This window comes from Hippichthys cyanospilos, chromosome 7 (assembly GCF_059441005.1).
Source record: "Hippichthys cyanospilos isolate Australia breed blue-spotted pipefish chromosome 7, RoL_Hcya_1.0, whole genome shotgun sequence".
In the NCBI taxonomy this organism is placed as follows: domain Eukaryota; kingdom Metazoa; phylum Chordata; class Actinopteri; order Syngnathiformes; family Syngnathidae; genus Hippichthys; species Hippichthys cyanospilos.
Window position 1 is genome coordinate 19,809,715 of NC_142375.1, and position 20,677 is coordinate 19,830,391.

The following is a 20,677-nucleotide window of genomic DNA, read 5'->3' on the forward strand; positions in this document are numbered from 1 at the left end:
TGGGTAAATGAAAATTAATTAACACTGACAACAACAAAAAAACTCAAGTGCTGACCAAAGATCATATTTTAAAAAAAACTATGTTTTTTTCTCCAACATTTACTACTTAAATACATATCTTCCAAGATGTAGCTGAAACTGCTCCACTCCAGCCCCCTAGATGGCGATAATGAGCAGCATAACGTTATTGCTAACAATTTTGAAATCTGTTGCTTGGATGTGTATCTTAAATTAGCTTTTTCAATTTAAAAGAATGGAAATGTAATTCTAAAAATTTGATAAAAGAGCTAGAGCAGGAGCAGATGGATAGGGTGTTTTGATAATCCACCTTCTAAAAGACAAAAAAAAATGCAGGATATCTAAAAAACGTGTGCTTTAATTTCGATAGAAAATTTATTCAAGTCCCGTGTATTTAACAATTTATTGAAATGACTCTTCCAATAATTGAAAATTAACTGAACAAAATACATATTTTTTAAATTGTTAAATTACTATTTTAAAGTACTAAAAGCCTCGTTAACCTTTAGGATATTAAACATGATCGTTCTTCTCCTGATTGATCTTTTCTTCAAGTTCAGCGGGCCGAACTAAAAAGCTTAACGGGCCGAATGTGACCCCCGGGCCGCAGTTTGCCCACGCGTGTTCTCACACATGCCTTTTAGTGAGGATTGTGCTTGATATAATGTGATGATGATTTAGACAATTACAACGAATAAATACCATAAACAAACGTCAGCGAAGCGATTAAGAGACTCGGATGTTTGAAGAGGAACTGGTTGGGCATCCGGATTTCAAAGATGATTGAGGCCTGATGACCATGTGTGTGTGTTTTTTTTTTCTTTTGACAAGAACACAAGCGCTTTCGTAACGCGTGCGTGCGCGAGGATCCCATGCGGATCTGCTTTATTGTCATCTGGAATCGATTTCAGGGAGGGTCTTGATTGTTCTCATCACTGACTTCAGTTCTTCCTAACGGCATCGACGGGAAGAACGCGGCGCTTGTGAGCGTTTTGTGTGTAAACCCCCCGCATACTTTTCACTCTTTCAAGATGACATCACACGTCTCCGAAGACTCTTGAACGGATGCAGGCCTCGTGCGGTTGATGGAGCAATGCTGATGAGCATTCCAATGTGAGAGCTGTTTCGAAAATAAGCGTGCTTTCGTAAACATGTTCGCCTTGAATGCTACATTGGTGACTTGAGACATAAGTTGGATTCATATATATATATATATATATATATATATATATATATACACAGTATATATGTATATTTTTTTTACAGTTTTTTTTGGCTAAAGGAAAGTTTATTTTAAGTCAAAAGATGGCAGGCAAATTAAGAAGGATTAAGTAATTAAGGATTGAGTTACAGTGGACCCCCGTGTTACAGCGTCGCTGGCTTACACTATTTTCATGTTGCGACGTGGAATACTTAAGTTTTTTCGTCCCCTCTTTACCGTATTTTCCCGGCTTTAAGACAAAAACAACTGTCATGACCCTAGGGGCTTGGCTGTATTTGTGCTGTTTTGTCTATCTGCTGGCACTTTCAGGTAATTGCACTTATTTACTATTGGCGTCAAACTGCTACCATGCAACGTGTGACTACGATGCTGGTCTGGTATTGGTCGGTGTCTCCTCACAGAGATGCTGGTCTGCTATTGGTCGGCCTCACTTGTTTCAAAATGGCGGAGCGGTAAAGCTTTGTTGGATTGTGAGTGCTTACAAAACCCTATTTAAAGTGCGTTTTACTGCTTAATTTAAATTTGAAAGGGTTAGCCATGGGTCCCAAGAATGCTAGTGATGTTCAAAAGAGATTATGATGATTTATAAGGAAACAAAGCTGGAGATAATCAAGAAATACCCTTACTAGGGAATATGGGCATAGCAAGCGCCACTCAAAGGTAAATAAAACCTTTCTATATTTTTACTTATGTTTTCTGATCATTTTATTCATTTAAGTACTGAAGTATTGGGTTACCTTGGGTAATTAGTTACTCGTTACTAATCAACAGATAGTGATGTCTAAAGTAATCAATTACTTTAGTACATACCCAAAGTAATTTACTTCAGATATTTTCAGACATTGCTGTCGTCAAACACTTGAAAATAAATTGGGAGAAGTACCAGGGATGTAAAATTTGGACTTTACAACATTTTCCATGATCACAATCACATTTTTCTTGGGTAAACTCTTGAATTAATGTAAAATCCAATAAAAAAAATATTTTCTTTCAAAAACTCGTAAAAGCTTTATTTGATCCTTTAATGATCCTTTTACAACTGCTGAGCAAAACCAGCAATCCTGACTCATCATGAGACCATTTTCTCTTGCGGATTTTCTCCGCGAAACATTTCTCCAAACTTGTCACTTAAAGGTTAAGTTCTGCCGATCAGAACCACACTCACCACATTTGCATTTGCGAGGCTTTGTGGAGGTAACCTGAGCAGTGTAATTTGCTCGGAGATGTACAAGTAATACAGTGTTTGAACTTGGCTTTGCGAAGCGCTCACATTTTTTTATTTTTCCGACGAGCCGTGAAGCGGGGCCCGAATTTGTGTATTTTCCCATTATTAGTGATTGAGGATTATTCAATTTCCTTCTGTGATTTGTTTGATTCCTAAAACTTCCCAAGAATCTCTCATCTCCACTTGTTTTGCATTTACACATCCACGTCTTATCTTTGTATGGGACCTCTCATGTGACGGTCGGTTGAGGTTCTGGGCAAAGCATTGGCTGCTTGTATGCGCCCCGTGGCTGGTTTGAACTGGTGCTGCAGGCCACAACATCCTCCCTCGGGTTGTAAAAGAACATCCTGCGCAGCGGTTGAGTTCCTAAGCTTTTGTCTCTCGAGTCCTCTTCCTTTTATGAGATTCCACTCATGTTACTTGTTATTATAGCTGCAGTTTAGCGTGCAATTGTTGCTTCTTGCTTAGGAAATTTGAGGGGGTTGAAAGAGTTGTAAATGGAAGTTCATTTAAATGTGTGGACTACAAATACTGTATGTACTCCGGGGCGTTTTTTTACAATTGTTAAGCGAACGTCCTCTAGGGGGCGGTAGAGAGCATCTTTTTTTTGGGAGGGTGGGGAATTTTGATAGCTCTTAAACGGCAAAACTGAACATTTACAGTGTTTGTAAATGGAACTGATGAGTACGTTTTTCATTTAAATGTCGAATATATTTAAACTGCCAAGCAAACTTCAATAACATTACGGGGAAATGTTTTGAAACAATTCAAGCCATGTACAGTATTTTGAAGAGAAAATGCCAGCCAATTTCTAGCATCCTGACACATCATGATGTTTTTCCCCCAGTTCAAAGAAATATATGAGAAATGATTTAATCATGATGTTGACAGCATTCATGCAAGCTAGCGAAGTACCCAGTTTACATCTTGAAGAGTGATAACATCAGGTACCCACACAGGCAAATGGTGTGAGGTGATATTAATCACGCTATCTTTGTGACATTACAATCTTAGCTAAGCAAATATTTCCCCCAAAATAGAGCAAATTTTACCAGCCACGAGCTTCTGTAATTCTTTTAACTGCCGCAACCTATTTCAGCAATACAGATTAAAAAAAGGAAACCAAACATTTTTTTAAATATTATTTTAATACTTTTCTTAAAAAACAAAACAAAACATGTCCATTGTCTGAAGATAAATCTATTAATGTCAATGCCTCACTCGTCAACATATCAACAAGGTTGTTCTGAATAAAATGAGATGGGGGGGGAGGCGTTAAGAACTAAAAGTCCCCAAAAAAAAACAAGCGAGTTACAAAAGAAGGTGGTGGTGGGTAAATGGGATCAACTAATTTGAATGTTTCAAACACTCATAGGTGTGCAGAATAATGTACAGAACGCCTGCTCACAATGGAAACAGCTTAGAACGGAAAATCTACAAGGAGCTACAGAAGGTGGGAGGTTGAGAGGGCTTAAAAAGCCTCAAACATGTATAGCGTGACGGAAAATGATACTTCGAATGGGAAGTGGGTGTAAATCAGTGCTTCTCAAATAGTGGGGCAGCCCCCCCCATGGAAAAGACTTTGTTTTTATCATGTGAAGCGTAGTTGGAATAAGAATTCATCTTTTTTATTTTTTAGTTTAAAGCACTTTCATGCACTTGTTTTTTTCAGTTTTAGACTAAGCTGTAACACATTAAACACTGAAAAATAGTTAATAGTTGTTGAAAGTTTTTTCTTTTGTTCAGGTTAAAGTATGCTTATACAATTTTTATAGATTTTTTTTATAGTCAGCGCGTTGAGTGGGGGGGATACGAAAAGTTTTCTCTTTCTTGGGGGGGGCAAAATATAATTGAGAAGCACTGTGTAAACGAATGAAACTGCAAAGACGCGAGCAAAAATTCCAGCGCAAAAAAAAAGCACAAGTTTTTTTTAAAAAAGGGGAGGGAGATTAGCAATGAAAACAGCCTCTTAAAAAGAAAGAATGTGAATGGGCATTCGGAAATTAATAGTCTTGGCATGTGTTGGGAGGATAAAGCGGGACTTGGGACCGGGACCCCAAAAAAAAAAAATCATCAATGGCATCATAAAAAAACTTTTTTTTTCTTCTTTACAGTAAAATCTACAAAATTAAAAGAGCTCAAAACATCGTCCCTCTCCCCCCCGCACGTGAGCAAACTCCTCCTGTGTTCTCTTATATTGCCTTCTTCTTGTATAGAATATATATTTGCGGTCTATTTATATATAATATGTATCATTTGTAGGGGTGTGATCATAGACAATACAGGCCAGAGCGCTAAGGCGGAGAGGACACACCGGTGGGCTTCACTCAAATGTCAGGTCTCGTTTCAACTCGTGCAAAGGGGGTTTTACATCACGACGTAGGGGGCTACGGAGGCGGAGGGTGCTGTGCTGCTTTGTCCTGAGGGGGGGAAAAAAAAAAAAAAAAAAAAAAGCCCAAATATTCCGAGATAAATTCAAAATCCCGTCTCGGAATAACACGGTTAAAAGAGAGGAACGACAAGACTGGGCGCCTTTTCAAATCCGTTGTCTCTTCTTCCGCTTTATTTCTTTTAATTATATCATTTTCTTCAAACGCCCCTGTGACCATCAACTTTGCCTTTTAAAGGATTTTTATTTTAACTCTATTTTGCGAGCCAACAACTATAAACATCACGTCAGACACCAAAACGTATCTGCGCTCCGGGGGAAAAAAGACAGCATGGGATAGGGTAAAGGTACTATACGTAGTCCATATAAGGATGTTCATGTGAGGCGTGTGGCTCACCACGTCAGTGTGAGTTTGTGTGTGCGTGCGTGCGTGTGTAGGTCCTTCTCACACAGCCGTCGGCGCACTTCGACGTCAGAAGAGATTCTCTTCAAAAATGGCCATCAGGTCGCTCTGGAAGTTAATGTCAATGGTGTCTGCCATCTGCATAAGAGAAAAGGGGATGCTTTAAGACTATGCTCAAGTAATTAAAAAAAAAAGTGCAACCATTAATTTAGCCAAGACATTTTTCAAGGGGGCCACATCAACTGAGGGCACATTATATACGGTATTATTACATATTGTATACATTTATACATATAAGCTTGGCGTCAGGCTGAAATCCCCTAAGTCACTCGCTGGTGTCAGGCGGAAATCCCCAAAGTTAAGTCGCATTTTGGTGAATTTCTGGTCAGTCCATGGTTTTGGCTGAATAAAATGTCAATAATTGATCGAAAGATTGAAAAAAAAAAAGTGCATTTTATAAAATAGAATTTTGAATGCCTTAAAGCTTAAAAACAGGTATGACCTAAACGGGCAGAAACTTGGCCAGTTAAAAAAATTTTCTCTTCTTTAAGTTACTAAAAATTGAGAAATGTTCCAAAATCTAGCAAAAAATGTCAGACTTGGCACCGTTAAAACAAGTGTGTTTGTTTCAGTTGCTACTAAAACAACTCTTCAAGTCACCCAACTTTCATCAAACTACGTTACATACCGCCTCCCTCCTGCGCCTCTCCTGCTCTCGACGGCGAGCCATCTCCCTCTGCTGGTCGAGCGCGTTTTGCGCGGCCGAAGACGTCGGGGACGGCGCCGGGGGCGGGACGGCCGGCGGCTGCGGCGAGTGAGTGGGCGGGGTGGACGCGGGAGGCGTGGGCGCCAGGGGCGAAGGCTGCTGCTGCTCTTGCCGTCGCCGGGCGTCTTCCTGCGCTCGGCGAGCGTGCTCCACAGTGTCGTCGTCGTCGCGGCTGCGGAAGAAGACGAGTTCGATTATTTGAACTTTTTTTCCATGTAAAAGTCTCTGCCGTGGCTTACCGTAGCTTCTCCTTCTCCTGCTCCTTCCTGGCCTGTTGCGCCTGAGCTTTCAGTTGCCTCTCCCGTTCTTCCTTCTCCCTGGCCGCCCGTCGAAATTGCTCAAAACTGTCGCTGGACGAGCGGACGGCCGACGCCGGCGTGGACTGTGACCTCTGGGCCAAACTGGCCCAGGAGACCATGTTCTTTAACTTCACATCCTGGGTCGCAAGGGAAAAGAAAAGATTGAGCAAGGTGTTCACTGACTGAGATGTCAAGGTCATGTGCAGAGACAATTGATTCTCAAAGTGAGGAACAAGGGCTCCCTCTAGCGGTATGAAAAAAATCACCAAATTAAATGGTTGAAACAGCACACTAAAATTTCTTTTCTTCTAATTCATACATTTGTGAAGTAAAACTAATGTATAAAACTATAATATATTTTCGCGAATCTAAGCACGATTTAATTGATTATAATATATTTATTATTTTAGGAATAAAACCACTGCCTTTTTTGCGCACACTCTGCTCCTGTATTTAGTGGTGCTTTGTAACTTTTTTTTTTAAATAGGGGAGGTATGGAATTATATTTGAGCCCCAATCACAAGCAAGATTTTGAGCGAGCAAGAATAGCTTTTGAACACAGAAAAAAATATTGAGCGAGCAACGAGTTTGAGTGAACGATGGATTTAGAGCACAGAAAAACATTTTACTCACTCAAAATCTCATTGATCGCTCACAACAGCCCTCCCTCCCTCGCTAAACACCGAGCTCTATGTGCACTTTTTTTTTTTGATAAGGGAGTAGGCATAAACATAACTTCAACACAATTTAAATAGTGCATTCATTCTCTGTGCTTTCAAACTTACTGGTGTCTTCTTGGATGCTGTGGGCGTTTTGGGTTCTTGCTTGACTTTGGTGTCCTGAGGGCAGGCTTGCACCAGGGAGTCCGGGAGGCGGGAACCGGGACGAGAAACATCTGATGGCTTCCCATCTAATTCTGGGGGGAGGAGCAAAGGTGTGGTTATCTTTAAATCAAACCTAAGGACATAAACATAAGCAAAAGCAGGGAGATTATCGGATTTTGTCAGTGTCTGGGTTGACTTATCTGCACAGATGATAAATAGCTTGAGTTCTATTTGAATACTGTAGCTAGAGGTCGGCATGGCAACATATTGATCACGATAAACATCACCTAACTCAATCGCGGTAAATGTAATGTCAATTTTTATGACCATTTTGAAAAAATGCTACACCCTGTGACTATTTAAAACAACATATGGGGGAATACCGTATTTTTTGTCTTCATAACTTGACATTTGCACTGCACCTACTGTGTTTGCTGTCATGCTTTTGTGTGTCAAGGCGCATGGCAGGACTGAACGGGGGAGGGGTCAGCACTGGCGAGTGGGATGGTTTCTCCTCTTTTACCACGCTCGACTTCTGATCCTAAACAAGTCCAAAACATTTACGCACACACTCAGGGAAGTCCAAAGCTTAGCAGTAAACATTTATTTATTTTTGCAATGACTGACGTTTTTCTTGATCTGCGTGGGAGACTGCTGTCCTGTCGTTTGGAACTGAGGCATCAGGGGGCAGTGCATCATGAGCGGAGAGGGACTGTCACGCAGGCAACCTATAAGAGCAGCAGCTGTTGAAATTTGCAGCACAATTTGGAAACATGTAAGTTAAATCTTTATGCAGTACTTATAAAAATGTCTTGAAAGCATCTAAAATCGCATTCAAACTCGTACAAGAAACGCAAGGTGACATCATTTCATTGCCAGTGTGAAATGTGGCATTAAGATCAAGTAACTTATCTATCTACCAACCATCATAACACAAAGAACAGTTTAAAGCAAGCAGACGCAGCACTTTTGGGCTCAAAGTTGCTACTGGAAAAACAAAAAATGAGGGGCAAGCACAAACTCAAGGCACCAGTGCATGGGTAATTGTAATCATTTTCGGGGGTGCCTGTGTTTTTATATCTATTTTTTAAACTAGTCAAGGAAGTAGCTGGCCCCAGAAGCCAGCATACAGCAGGTGTTTACTATAACGTGTGCAAGTTAGCCTTGTGGACGTCTTACCAGTAGAAAATTGGTCAGCCTTGATGCGTGGCGAGGGCTGTTGCTGCTGATGTTGCTGCAGCTGTTGTAGCTTCTGCTGGAGGCTCGCCCCCTTCTGTTGCTGCACCGCCGCGGCGAGAGCGTGTGGGTACGATTGCTGAGCGTGGCCGTGCCGATGCATCGCCGAGGGGGCGCTCGTCATCACGGCTTGCATCGAGGGACCCAACTGTGAGGCGCTTGGCGCAGGCGAGTGCAGCGGTTGAGGCTGCCCGGATGTGCGTGGTTGGAGCGACTGCAGGAAGCTTTGCACCTGGCTGAGGGGCGGCGTTTCAACACTGGCAGGCGTCGGCTCATCGTCGTCCTCCAGCAGGGCCTGAGGCGGCTGAGCTGAGAGGGTACCCAAAATCCCATGCGATGGTGGTGAAGGTACGCGGGGCCGTGGGGCAGGTTGGGGCAGAGGAAGCTGAAGCGAGCTCTGAAGCTGAGGTGTTGGCAGAGAGAGGAGTGAGGAAGGAGGCGGCTGTGTGTTCTTGGGAGGAAGTGGGGCTGCGTGGCTGCTAGGGCGGGCTGGCTGCTGGGGAAGCGCGCTGTGAATGGCTATAAACAATGAGAAACAAGAGGAGTACATATTAAGAAATTCATTTGATAAAACACTGACGTGGCTGCCACAATATGACATCCACTGCCGCGACACTGTGATGTCCAATGCAACAACTGTAACAAAAATTCAGCCCACACAAAGCTAAGTTTAGTTCTGCTAGACACCATTAGCGGTTTCAATTTAACAAGTTTGTTATTGTACGTGACGTTGGCAGTGGTATGAGCCATAATACTGAAAAATACAACATAAATCATTACATACTAAGAACAGGAACAGTACATTTTTGACAAATTAAAGTGGAAATGAATTGGAACATGAATCAACTCATTGATAAATTGCGTCCCAGTGACTCTTTTGCAAAGCATTGTGTGTGTTTATTTTGTTAAGTTTCAAACAAATGTGCATCGCACTGAAAATGACATGAAATGCACTCATAGCTCAGGTAACCTGCTTTCTGAAGTTGGTCATGTGACGCTCGCAAACTGAGCAGTGATTGGTCACTACCCACGCAACTGTGATGTTAATGTTAGCCAACAGCAAGTAGCAACTTGGATCCCCGCCGGATCAATAAAAACTGCTTCATTAATTTTCCACAAACCCAATAACCCACAAAAACAATAACAGAATAATAATTCCGTGTTTAGTTGAGCCAAATAGAACATGTTGGGGGGGAAAAAAGGGTTACTTCTCTTGTAAAAATGACAAGTTCCAAACAAAGTGTACATGCATATCAAATACGTCAACAGTAAACCTTGCTTCTCTGCATTTTCATATAGTTGCAAACGGGCACTGACCTGGCGAAGGTATGATGGGGTGTTGGTTCAAGAAGGGGTGCGTCTCAGTTGGTGTAGGCCCAACAGGCGCGCTAACATTGAGGAGGCCAGAAGTCAGCGGTGGACAAGCAGCTGTGATGATTGGGCTGGGTTCCGTGTTAGGCTGGGTTAGGTGAGGGTTCATAAAATGGGTCAACGGGTCAAATCCAGGGCTTAAAAGCTGGGAAGATTCCAGAGCAGGGACAGGGACAGGAACGGGAACAGGGATGGGAACAGAGACGGGGACCGACACCGGCACGGGAGGGGGAGCAGTGTACGGGTGTTTGTTTTGGGCTACTTGAGGATGTGGTGCACTGGGGCCGGTGACATTGGCGACGGGCTGCTGCGTCCTCTTGGTGTCCTTATTGGACACCGTCTTCTGTTGCTTGGGAACCAGCCCTGTGAACAGAAATGCTGTCAATGAGAAACTAAAACAAAAAAAAACAAAAAAAGACAGCGCATTTTAGTACCATTGTCAGAGTCTTCACTATCAGAGGAATCACTTGTGCCCGAAGATGAAGATCCCGTCTTCAACTTTGTGACGTTTGTCATTTCCACGGGTTTTTCTGCAGCAACAGAGAAATGTCAAAGAGGTAAACACAGCCTTCTTTTGTAATCAAGAACTCAAAAATTATGACCAACATTCATGCTTGGTGCAGAAAAACTAAGACGTTTCTACATGCTTTTTCAACAAATTCCACAGATTTTCACTGCATTCATTGCATTGCAGCGGTGGTGGATTACATCATTATCAACTAACTTGGACTCACAAAATACAAGGCCTAAAAATTCTGTCTGTGGCTGTAAAATACATATTTTTAGTATGATGTAAATTTACAGAAAAAGTGACGTCGTGGAGGCATATGCAGTACGGTCAAATATACAGTATGAAAAAGTTTACCCGAGGACTTCTTCTTCCTCTTGAGGCAACTGGTAACATACTTCTCCAGCTCACGGAGCGTGGAGGGCTTGAGCGTCTCAAAGTCAATCTCGATCTCGTCAGGGTTGGAATTTTTCATGGAGGGCTCTCGGGTCTGGATGATATGCACAACGCGGCCCAGTTTGTCGCCGGGCAACTTGTTGATGTCGAGGCTAAGTTGGCGCTTCTCTTCGTATGACATGGGCTTGCCTCCGACGGCTGTCACGCTCCCGAACAAGTCTGGTGAGGACGAGGAGCAGGTTTAAACGAGACCGTAATGGTCAGGACAGTGTGTGAACTATACCCATTCATCTGCTCAAAGAAAATGTAGCAACAATTTTTAAGATGCAAACCCATGTCATCCTCTGTTTCGAGGGAGGCCGAAGGGACGAGAGGGGTCGGCCCCGGGGCCGCAGCAGGACGACTGTTTTTGATGCCTTCTTTCTTACTGCAATTCATAAACGCATCATCTGATTAGACAATGCATCATTTACCTTTCAACTGTATTAATATGCGTGTCGTAAAGGTATGTCACAATATGTCATGACAAGGCTGGGTTATGTCTCTAAATATAGTCCCTAAATGGAAAGATTTTAAGATTATGATAATGTATTTGGCTGGTGGTTGATCATGACAATTTTTTTTTTTAATTAAAAAAAAAACTGGCCTTGGTCATACAGTTACTATGAAATTTCTAGTCTGTTCAATGACTCATTTTCAATGATCCAATTTTCTGTAAAAACTACTGACCCGGGCTTCTTCCTCTCCTTCTTGGAAATGAGCATATCTTTGTTGCTTTTGCTCTTTTTTGAAATCTGAAGCATGGCGGACTCGGCGGATTCCTCCGATCCCATTTTCTTTTTGTGCTTTTCCTTCTTCTTTTCCTTCTTTTCCCGCTCTTTCTTCTTGGGCTTGCAGACCTGAGGCTGAGAGAGGGCAGCCAGTTGCTCATGGACAGCTTTGAGCTGCAGGGGAGACAAACATGGTCAACAAATATGCCCATCAGCCTGATAAAATCTACCTAAAGTGAATTCTCCAAGATTTTGACCTAACCTGTTCCTGTAAGACAGCCAGTCGCTGCTGCCTCTCTTGGTCAGAGTCTCCTGCTGAGGACTCGGATTCAGACAAACTGGAACTGCTGTCCTCTGAGACAACAGGTGGTGGGAGCGGCGCTTGTCGAGTGGAGGGGGCAGAGTGAAGAACAGATGAGGGTGTGGGAACCAGGGCGACTTCCTCCGGCTCATCGGGCATCTTGGCAAAACGCATCTCAAAGACGTCCTGTGAAGACATTTACGATGGAGGGTTTTTGGTAGCAGAGGGAAAAAAAATAAAACAGATGTGGACTAGTCTGACCAAATTTGTCAGGTGGTGGCGCCAGCACATGATTTGCTCACACTATTTTTTGAGGAGATACAGCATGAAACAGCATGCTGGTGGATAGTTGGCTTCAATGGCATACCACAGTTTTGTATTAAGTAAATATTGACCTTGACTCATGATAGATAACTGCAAAACATTTTCCTTCGAACATCAAGTGTGTCAGCAACAGTGACAGACAAAATGGGCCAATGTATCCAAAATATAGGAGTCTTTCAAAGTCAAATTGCACACGCCTCCCCATAGAGATCGCTACTCTTTGCCTGATTTGTATTCTGTTTGTGCATTAGTGCCTCAAAAGAAGTAATCTGAAGTTTGAGCCTTTCAGCTCAAGCGGTTTTTGAGTTACGGCCCTTCAAAGTTTGGATGCCGCGCTCACTTTTGAGGTCTAGGAATTGCATAGAAATTTGGGATCATATTTGGAGGCCCTCATTTTTAGAAAACGTATGAAAAATGGAATGCTCACCTGTAGTTTCCGTGCCATGGCCACCACATCGTGGCCCGGTGGATTGTATTTGTAACAGTTGGAGAACATCAACCGGACGTCTGCTGCAAACTCTTGGGGGTCTCTGTATTGCCGGTTGTCCAGCTTTTTCTAAAGGAGGTAAACAATTTTTAATGGCATTGGGAGGATGCAGTACTTGAAAATATCATCCATTCCCTACACGTCTATTAGAAAATGGTAAATACAGAAGAAAGAATAATCGAGTTCAAAAGTTAAGATGAACAAACGAATAAAATACATCTTTACAACTTGTAATTGGATCAAATATGCCTGAAAAGATCTTAATAAGTTGCACCAGCAATGCAGTTTGCAAAAGCATTTTTTTGTTTTTAACTCAAACACATTCATTGCCACTGATGGCTTTCGGCGTCAAAAATCCATTTTTACAAAGCTGGGAGGGAATAGACTAAGGAGTCAGACAAGAATTTAAAAATAGATATTTGTATGGAAGATATAAAGATTTAAAACGATATTTGTATGAATTTGAAATGATACCCAATCGTTTTGGGATGATGGGTTGTATTTCATTGGATTATTATAGTGTCAATTATTCTCAGATTTGCTATTCATGGTCAGCCTCAGACCCTATCCCTTCCGAATACAGTAAGCATTCTCATCTACGGACCTCTGTCAAGCGGAAATTTCCGAACCCGAAAAAAAAAGTAAAAAAAAAATTCTACGGCTATATTACATTCATGGTCGATCCTTTGCAGGTTTTGGACGATTTATTTTTGCATTTTATTAATTGTGTTGTTGCACATGTACTGTACTGTATTTTGTTAACGTACTCGCACGTTTGCGCAGGACATGTACCGCCGTTTCCCACAAAAGGAATTTATGTTATAAGGAAAGATTGGGCAACGCAAATACGATTCCTTCCTAAAGAATACTTACTGTAGTTAAGACTACTGTATTGTTCCAATTATGTCCTATGGGAAGAAAATTGTTTAAAAGTCTGAACAAATCCGCAAGTTTACCAATGTCCCACAAGAGATTATGAGCAACCAGTATTTCCAGTGGGAGTTAAAAAAAAAAAAAAATCTTCAAAGGGCAATCATAATTACCTTGATCGTGCTCAGGTCCATGGGATGCTTGATGATGTCATGGTAGTCATGAAGGCCAAGCGCTTTTGCATCGACGGGTAGGTGAAAGGGCCAAGCGTAGGCAAAGTGCTTCTTGGACAGCATCTCTTTGACAAGGAGGGCACAGGAATGCATCTGGTCTTGACGTTTGGGAGTTAACATGCCTCCTGTCTCCAAGCCGCCAACCAGGTGGTGTTGGGAGTCAGGCTGTGACGGGTCTCGCTTGGGCTGCTTTGACGGGCGACTGCTCTCGCGCCGTGTTCGAGTCTCCGCCGAGACAGGAGAGGATTCGCTGAGCTGGTCGTTGGCGGTGGGCGTTGTGGTGTCCGCTTTCCTCTTCTGGCTCTTCCTTTGCTGATGGATCATCACAAGAGGACAAAGGATATAAACAGAATGACATCATGTTCCCTGGTTGGTAATAACTGACTCTCCTTTTGGGCATGACAATCAATGAATTCCAAAAACATAATTCGTGAATAATGTGGCATACACAGTATAATGAATTAGTCATTTTGCAATATAACTGAAAAAAAAGCAAAAATATGTTACACTGGGGTGCAACATAAATCAACAAATTATCAATTTCAAAAGGTTCAAACGTGAATATTCTCAGATTTATGTAGTCTTGGATGAAAGCCGACAGATTACCTGTGGTTTTTCAAAAATATTTTAAAAGATCTTCTATTTGTAAAACAATGATAGACATTTTTCCCTCATTTCTTGATGGCATTTTAACTGACCAAACAAGCAACTGAATCGTAATTAATGCAGGTTTGTGCATTTTATGCACTGTCAATTTTACATAGTCCTATGTTGTCATAAAGGGATATAAATTAAAACATTTTCAGGTTATCTGTATGTTTAAACAAGCTAAAATATCCAGTTAACATATTATTCTGATGATTAATTTTTCCGTGCTGCTTGCTGCACCTAACTAAAAAATGAGAAGAGTTGTGCATGCTCATAAATGGACAAGACATGTTCACCATATTGTAGGCTTAAAAAAATGAGTAGTTTTTCAAAAGCCGTAACACCCCTACACGAAGAAAACATGATCTTAAAAATAGTGTCGTCCGTCACGGCCAATGTTAAGGCTTTGATCAATTAAAAACATGAAATTGAATTAGATTGTAGCCTGAACACTGACAGTGGCGTTTTTTTCCTTATCGCATGTTAGGTCCATATAATTATGGTGATAGGCCACATCAAATGGTACATGCAAGTACTGTATTTTTTCTCTCCTGCTAAGCTCTAAACACACAGCAGCACATGCACATCAATGGAAGGTTAAGTTCAATATATTTTGCCTGGTGAGCACAGAGAGCCTACCACTTTATGGTTGAATCATAATTAAACAACAACAAAAATAAATAAATTAAAACATTTCAAACCAAGAATGAAGCTCATGCATGTTTAAAAAAAATAAATAAATAACCTATTGATTTAAGATCATTCAAAATTGTATTTAAAACTGTGAGAAATTTTAGGAGGATTATTGGCATTTTAATGACTTAAATCAATAGGATTTAAGACTTAGTAAAATATTTTAAGACCCCACCATTACCATTTTTATCCAATTCATCTATTATTTGACAGATTAAGTGTAGTCTGTTATTAAATAATTTTTAGTTGCAGCCCTGTTTCATTCTAATTCCCTGTTGTGATTATTTGTATGAACATTTGGTTTTCTAAATCATTCCATGGGAATTAAGTGGTGCTAATTTCATTCATTCTGCTGTGCTAAAAGCAAATGCACCACTGAGGAGTACGTTTCACCACATTTCATTGCAATTTTCCACAACTTAATAAATAAATAAATAATAGACTTTATTATAAAGGCCATATTGGCCAGCCCAACGCCTCTCGTAGGTTGGTACCTTGATGAGAGCAGGGGTGCTCTGCAGCATCGGGCCAGGGTGGAGGCCTGGGTGAGTGGCCGCCGGAGGGGCCACGGCGGTCATGCCCTGCGGCAGGATGCCTGCTGTTGAGAGTGGGTATGGAGGTCCGAGATGGGGCGCGTGGGCTGTGGGTGTGGGCGGCACACGCGGGGGCTGAGAGAGCGCAGGCGGGGATGACGACGTGTTGGATGAGGACATGAAGCCTCGAGTGTGTGGGGTACTAGATGGGGAGGATAGGTCTTGGCTTGATTCGGACATGCTGATTGGAGCTGAAATCAAGTATACAAATGAATGGAATGTGAAAAGATTCAAATTTAAGCTCGAGCGCATTTACAAACCTACCAGGCTCTCGTTTGATGCCGCGGCGTCCCTTGGCAACCACAGCAATTTCCGTCTCTTCCTGCGGCATCTGAGTGATTTTCTGGAGAAAGAGCTTCTCCAAGGCCTTTGCCATCAACACAATGTCATCGCTGGGCTGCATGAAACAATGCAGTCGTTTAGATTTACCATAAAACTTTTAACTGTTCGCATTTACTGACCTTGTTGTAGATGTAGCAATTGGTGAACATGGTGTTGAAGTCATGAATACACTCCTGGGCGTTTTTGTAGTAGTGGTTCTCCAGTCGCTTTCTTATTGTGCCCATGTCCATTGGGGTTTTGATTATTTTATTGTAGTCCTAGAAAATGGGACAAATTCTGAATACTTTCAAGAACAACTGTTGTATTGTGTGTATCACTCTGTGATATAATTTTAAGATTATCTTGGTTGAAACTTCCCTGCACATCAATATTAATTTCCAGTCAATTTGCATCTTTCTCGATCTCCGTTTTCAACTAAATGTTGACTTTTTGTGATTTTCGTGCTTATTTTACAAAGATTACACATCACTAGGATAACTATAACACAAGGTTGTTGCCTTTTTTGTACACTATATGTATTGTTATCACCCAGCAAAATCTATGCTTGTGTAACAGGTAAAAATCAGAAGAAAGAAATGGTCAAATTTGCTAAAGGTTTTATGAAAACAATTTGACTGGGTGAATTATTATTTAATTCATTGCCAGCTCAGTCAAGCTGTTTTTTTTTTTAAATTATACAGCACATATAATCAGAATTACGTTCTTTTATTCACTGCTAGAACCATAAAAAAAATTGACACAGACACAGATCAATGGCAATCAGTTAAATTGAATACTTTTCCAAAGGGGAAAATGGGCTTCTAAATGCCTGACTAAGACCTTCAAATGGAATGTATTGTTTTTCTCTGTACTCCTGGCTCACTGGCCATGGGGCAATTTGAATAACATCCCTTTGTTAAATGCATGTGACTCACGGGTAGATTGAGTTTGACGACATCTACAGGAGCATGAAAGGGCCACGCAAACTGATGCTTCCATAATGTCTTCAATACCACTTTGAGCAGATACTGAAAAGAGAATGAGGCCAATCAGTTGTAGAAAGTCTCCAGAATAAAGTACAACAACATCAAAAGTTCCGTTTTGCACACCTGTAATTGGTTGGTTTGTCGTTTGGGTCTGGTGGAATTTCCTATTTCGGGGGTTGCGGGGTTCAGGAGGTGAGGTTGCGGGGCTGAAGGAGGGTTGTGGCTGCTGCCAGGCTCCAGTCCGTCCCCCATCACAGTGGTGGTTTGAAGAGGCCGAGCAGTCAGTTTGGGCAAATTGGACCTGGCGGGGGCAGGTGAGACCGGGGGGATCCCCCTCAGGCCATTCCACTCTTCGCTTGACTCTCTGTTCAACACCAGGAAGAGTTTTGGGTTAAAGTGGTCTGTCTCTCTCGGCATCGAGAGCAAAACAATGCCTCAGATCATTGGCGAGAAAAAAAAAAAAAAAAAATTGAACCATTGTTCTCTGGTAATTAGCACGTTAGGCAAATCTTTGCACCGCAAATGTGTTTTTAGTGAACGGATTGCACAAAAGCAACTTGGTTTTAGTGAGTAGTAGTTCCCAATGTGACCGCATCTCTAATGTTTAGTAAAGGTTCAAGTTTTTCCCTGAAGTCTTACCCTCAACCCAGTTTAAAGTAAACCTCTTATCTGACTTGTTTTTTTAAAGACAGAATCTGATACTCCGCAACAAACGATAATCAGTTTCTCATTATTTCAGTAGATCCTTGTTTTATCATGCGAATCAACAATCCATATATACATTCCAGATGATGCAGATTTATTTGCTGCTTTGGAAACTGACAACATCTTTTCCACTGATTGTGTAAAATGAAGGTGCTATGTCGATCTTCCTTAAGACTTACATGTTTGTTGCGGTCTTGCCGTTACTTAAGCTGCTTGGGTGTTCATTTTGTGCTTGAAAAGGGGGCGGCAATGCTCTCTCAGGGGGTGCAAACTGCAATGCAGGGAGTGAGAACTGCACGTCACCCTAACAGTTAAAAAAACAAACATTAATTGCAGCGGCAAGGGAGAATTCACACATGTGCATTTCAGTCGTATAATTTAATCTTTATAAACATTTTGTTGTTCTAATTTGTTTCAATTACAATAGTTGCATGACAGTAATTTACAATCAAACACCTTTGAATCACATGACGTCTACTCATGAATTTTTATATTGAGGCTTTTTAAAGCTATCCACCAGCACTGTTTCTAGATCATATTTAGAATCCATCCTGCTGCTTAAGCACCTTGTCATCAGAGAAGACAGCATTGGTCACCAACTAATAGATAGCCGGTTTGATAGCAAACTGCAGTAGAGCTTCCAACAAGCAAACGAGGCCATTTGTGGAGTTGACACTGGAAAATAAAGCTGATGCTAAAAAAAGATCTGGACGCTGGTGAAAGTGGTGGAAGTTAACAGCCGATCAGGAGGTATATACGGTAAGAATTTGGCGAAGGTGAGATTTGAGTAAATGTGCCTGCCTGAGGACTTGCAACAATAACTCTGATTGTCGAGTTTTAAATACTAAATCTCATTTTCATACTTTGCTTGGAGCAAATGTGAGTGACATCATGCATGCTGTATAAATGATACTTCAAAGCATTTCTCTTTCATTTATAACAGCTTCAAATAACCAACTGCTTCAAACAACAAAGTATGCACATAGAAACAGATTTTATCTGTTAAGGTGGTAATATTGTTTTTGTTCTGCCATTTTTGTGCGTTCCACACGTAGTAAAATAAAGAGGCTACAACATATTAGATTTTTGTGTTGAGGGAATAGAGTAAATAATTGGCCCAAATGCAAAATACCCTCCTAACTTACTACCATGAAATTGATTAAATACATTTCTTAATATAACAAATGTGTGTGGTGATGGTGGTGGGGTCTGTATACTTTTTAAGTTGTGGCTGACAAAGGTTGAGTCATGTCGAGTTGTGATAATGTCACATGACATGTATAATTGTGGTTTTCCAGCATGAGGTGACATTTGATGTATCCACAACGTCCTTGATTACACAATCACGAAACAAATTTGTTTTTGATAACGTGACGTCAAAGCTGACCCAATTTGTCCTTTTGTACTTACAATAGCATAGGACGAATACATCACCGGTGCAGGCTCGCTGTGAATTATCTCGATGGTAAAAAAATAAAATAAAACAAAATAAATTCAACTTTGAGCGGAAAAGTGGAGATTCCGTCTTCAAAAACGTTTGTGACGTTGTTCAAAAAGCACATCAAAGTGAAGCCGTTAAATAGAAGCTAATTTTACCTACGTAGGAACTGTTAGCCATCGGGTTATTACGTTCGGCGCGGTAATTTCACGCCTCAAAACAATCGATGGATGAATAAAATGACATTAGCATAGCCCCGCTTGTCCGTAGGACACCATCTACTAAAAAAAACTGCGTTTATGCTCCCATAAAAACGCGCCGCGCTAGCTGCTACTGTTGTCTTTGCTAACCTTCCATGACAAGCAAAGCGCGTCGCCATGTTTCACTAGTAAGTTCTAATTCGGACGTAAACGGCCAACCAGAACGTTTCGCTATTCACGAAAACGATGTACGTCACGCTGCACACGGCCCCCTTCGACATGGCGCCTCCGCTACGCCGTCTGGAGTGCGTAAGTTATGTCATGAATACGGCCTACGGGAGCTACAAACAAACAGCCTGAGCTTTGGCTAGCTGCTGTTAGCATGGTACGAGCTAACGTGCACACACTGTGACTGCGCAGTGTCTCAAACAGCACGAAAACCACCTCAGCTCTTGAAATACGTGACGTGCTTATACAGCCGGGAGACGATATTCGCCACGAGCGGCGTTAGCTTCAATACACACTCAAATAAAATATCGCGTGTGTGGTCCGGACCGGTGCAAGGCCCCGCGCAAAGACAGCTCATGCCCAGGCTCAGGCTTGACAGCAGGCGGAAAAACACCACCAACACGGGGCCTTAACGGGTTTATAAGGCTTCCGAGCCTCGCTACGTACGCCTGCCTCGGTCCAAAAAGCACAATTCGTACCTGGCCGTGTCGGTTGTCAACGCACAGAAGACCTTCCTCGCCCCAAATCCAGAACAAACAGTACCCGTTCGACGTCGATGACGTCAGACGCACGGTGGCCGGGCGGGAGGGACGCCGCTGTCAGTGTCAGGCGAAGCTCCGCCCCCTCCCCGGGTCTATTACGCAATCATTTGCAACCATTTCAACGCACCAACTACAGTGAATGTGAGGGTGATGAAATGCGTATTACGAAATAATAATTTACTATATTTCATCATGAACGTAAATATAAATAAATCAAAAAGGTACTTTTAACGAAATGTGGCCCCGGTATATAGTATAATTCAGAGGCGGTCCTAGTTCAAAACCTACCCCTTAAGCATTTGCGGTATGGCCCCAGTATAGCAGAGGGGTCCGAGTTCAAAAACCACCCCTTAAGCATTAGAGGAAAGAGTTTTGGTTTCAGGACAGTCTTGATATTGACCTTGGGGGATCCCAGTGCAACAGCTATTACTTAATTTATTGCTTTTACTACATGCTTCCTATATATCATTTATATGTGTTGTTGGATCCCAAGAAGACTAGCTAGATGCTTTGGCACTAGCTAATGGGGATCATGAATAAAATCAAATTTCACGATTTTAATACATTAACATTTAAGAAATACCCAATAGAAAGACTATGTTGACGAACAAAATCTTGAAATTACATCTTTGAATCCTTTTTCTGATTTTGGCTGAGCCTGAAAACTAATAATGTTCCCTA

The 20,677-nt window shown here is 41.7% G+C and overlaps 1 protein-coding gene across 3 annotated transcripts; it reads right to left on the minus strand.

Annotated features, from left to right (window-relative positions):
• Positions 1–3,649: 3,649 nt before the first annotated feature.
• On the minus strand, positions 3,650–20,034 carry LOC148421495 (bromodomain-containing protein 4-like). Of its 3 annotated transcripts, none has more exons than XM_088419404.1 (22): positions 19,934–20,034; positions 17,768–17,892; positions 17,007–17,247; positions 16,833–16,925; positions 16,038–16,175; positions 15,841–15,973; positions 15,478–15,767; positions 13,583–13,954; positions 12,480–12,608; positions 11,690–11,914; positions 11,387–11,601; positions 10,990–11,084; positions 10,619–10,876; positions 10,188–10,283; positions 9,700–10,116; positions 8,326–8,901; positions 7,774–7,889; positions 7,573–7,687; positions 7,108–7,238; positions 6,263–6,459; positions 5,946–6,195; positions 3,650–5,395 (listed from the first exon to the last, which is right to left on the minus strand). In XM_088419404.1, the coding sequence occupies exons 3-22, from the start codon at positions 17,133–17,135 to the stop codon at positions 5,327–5,329; spliced, it is 4,044 nt and encodes a 1,347-aa protein (XP_088275530.1). In that variant the 5' UTR covers positions 17,136–17,247; positions 17,768–17,892; positions 19,934–20,034; the 3' UTR covers positions 3,650–5,326. The 3 variants fall into 3 exon arrangements, with proteins under 3 accessions (XP_088275530.1, XP_088275528.1, XP_088275529.1); XM_088419402.1 differs by lacking the exon at positions 19,934–20,034 and adding an exon at positions 18,999–19,613; XM_088419403.1 differs by lacking the exon at positions 19,934–20,034 and adding an exon at positions 18,999–19,611 and having other exon boundaries at positions 7,774–7,874.
• Positions 20,035–20,677: the final 643 nt, after the last annotated feature.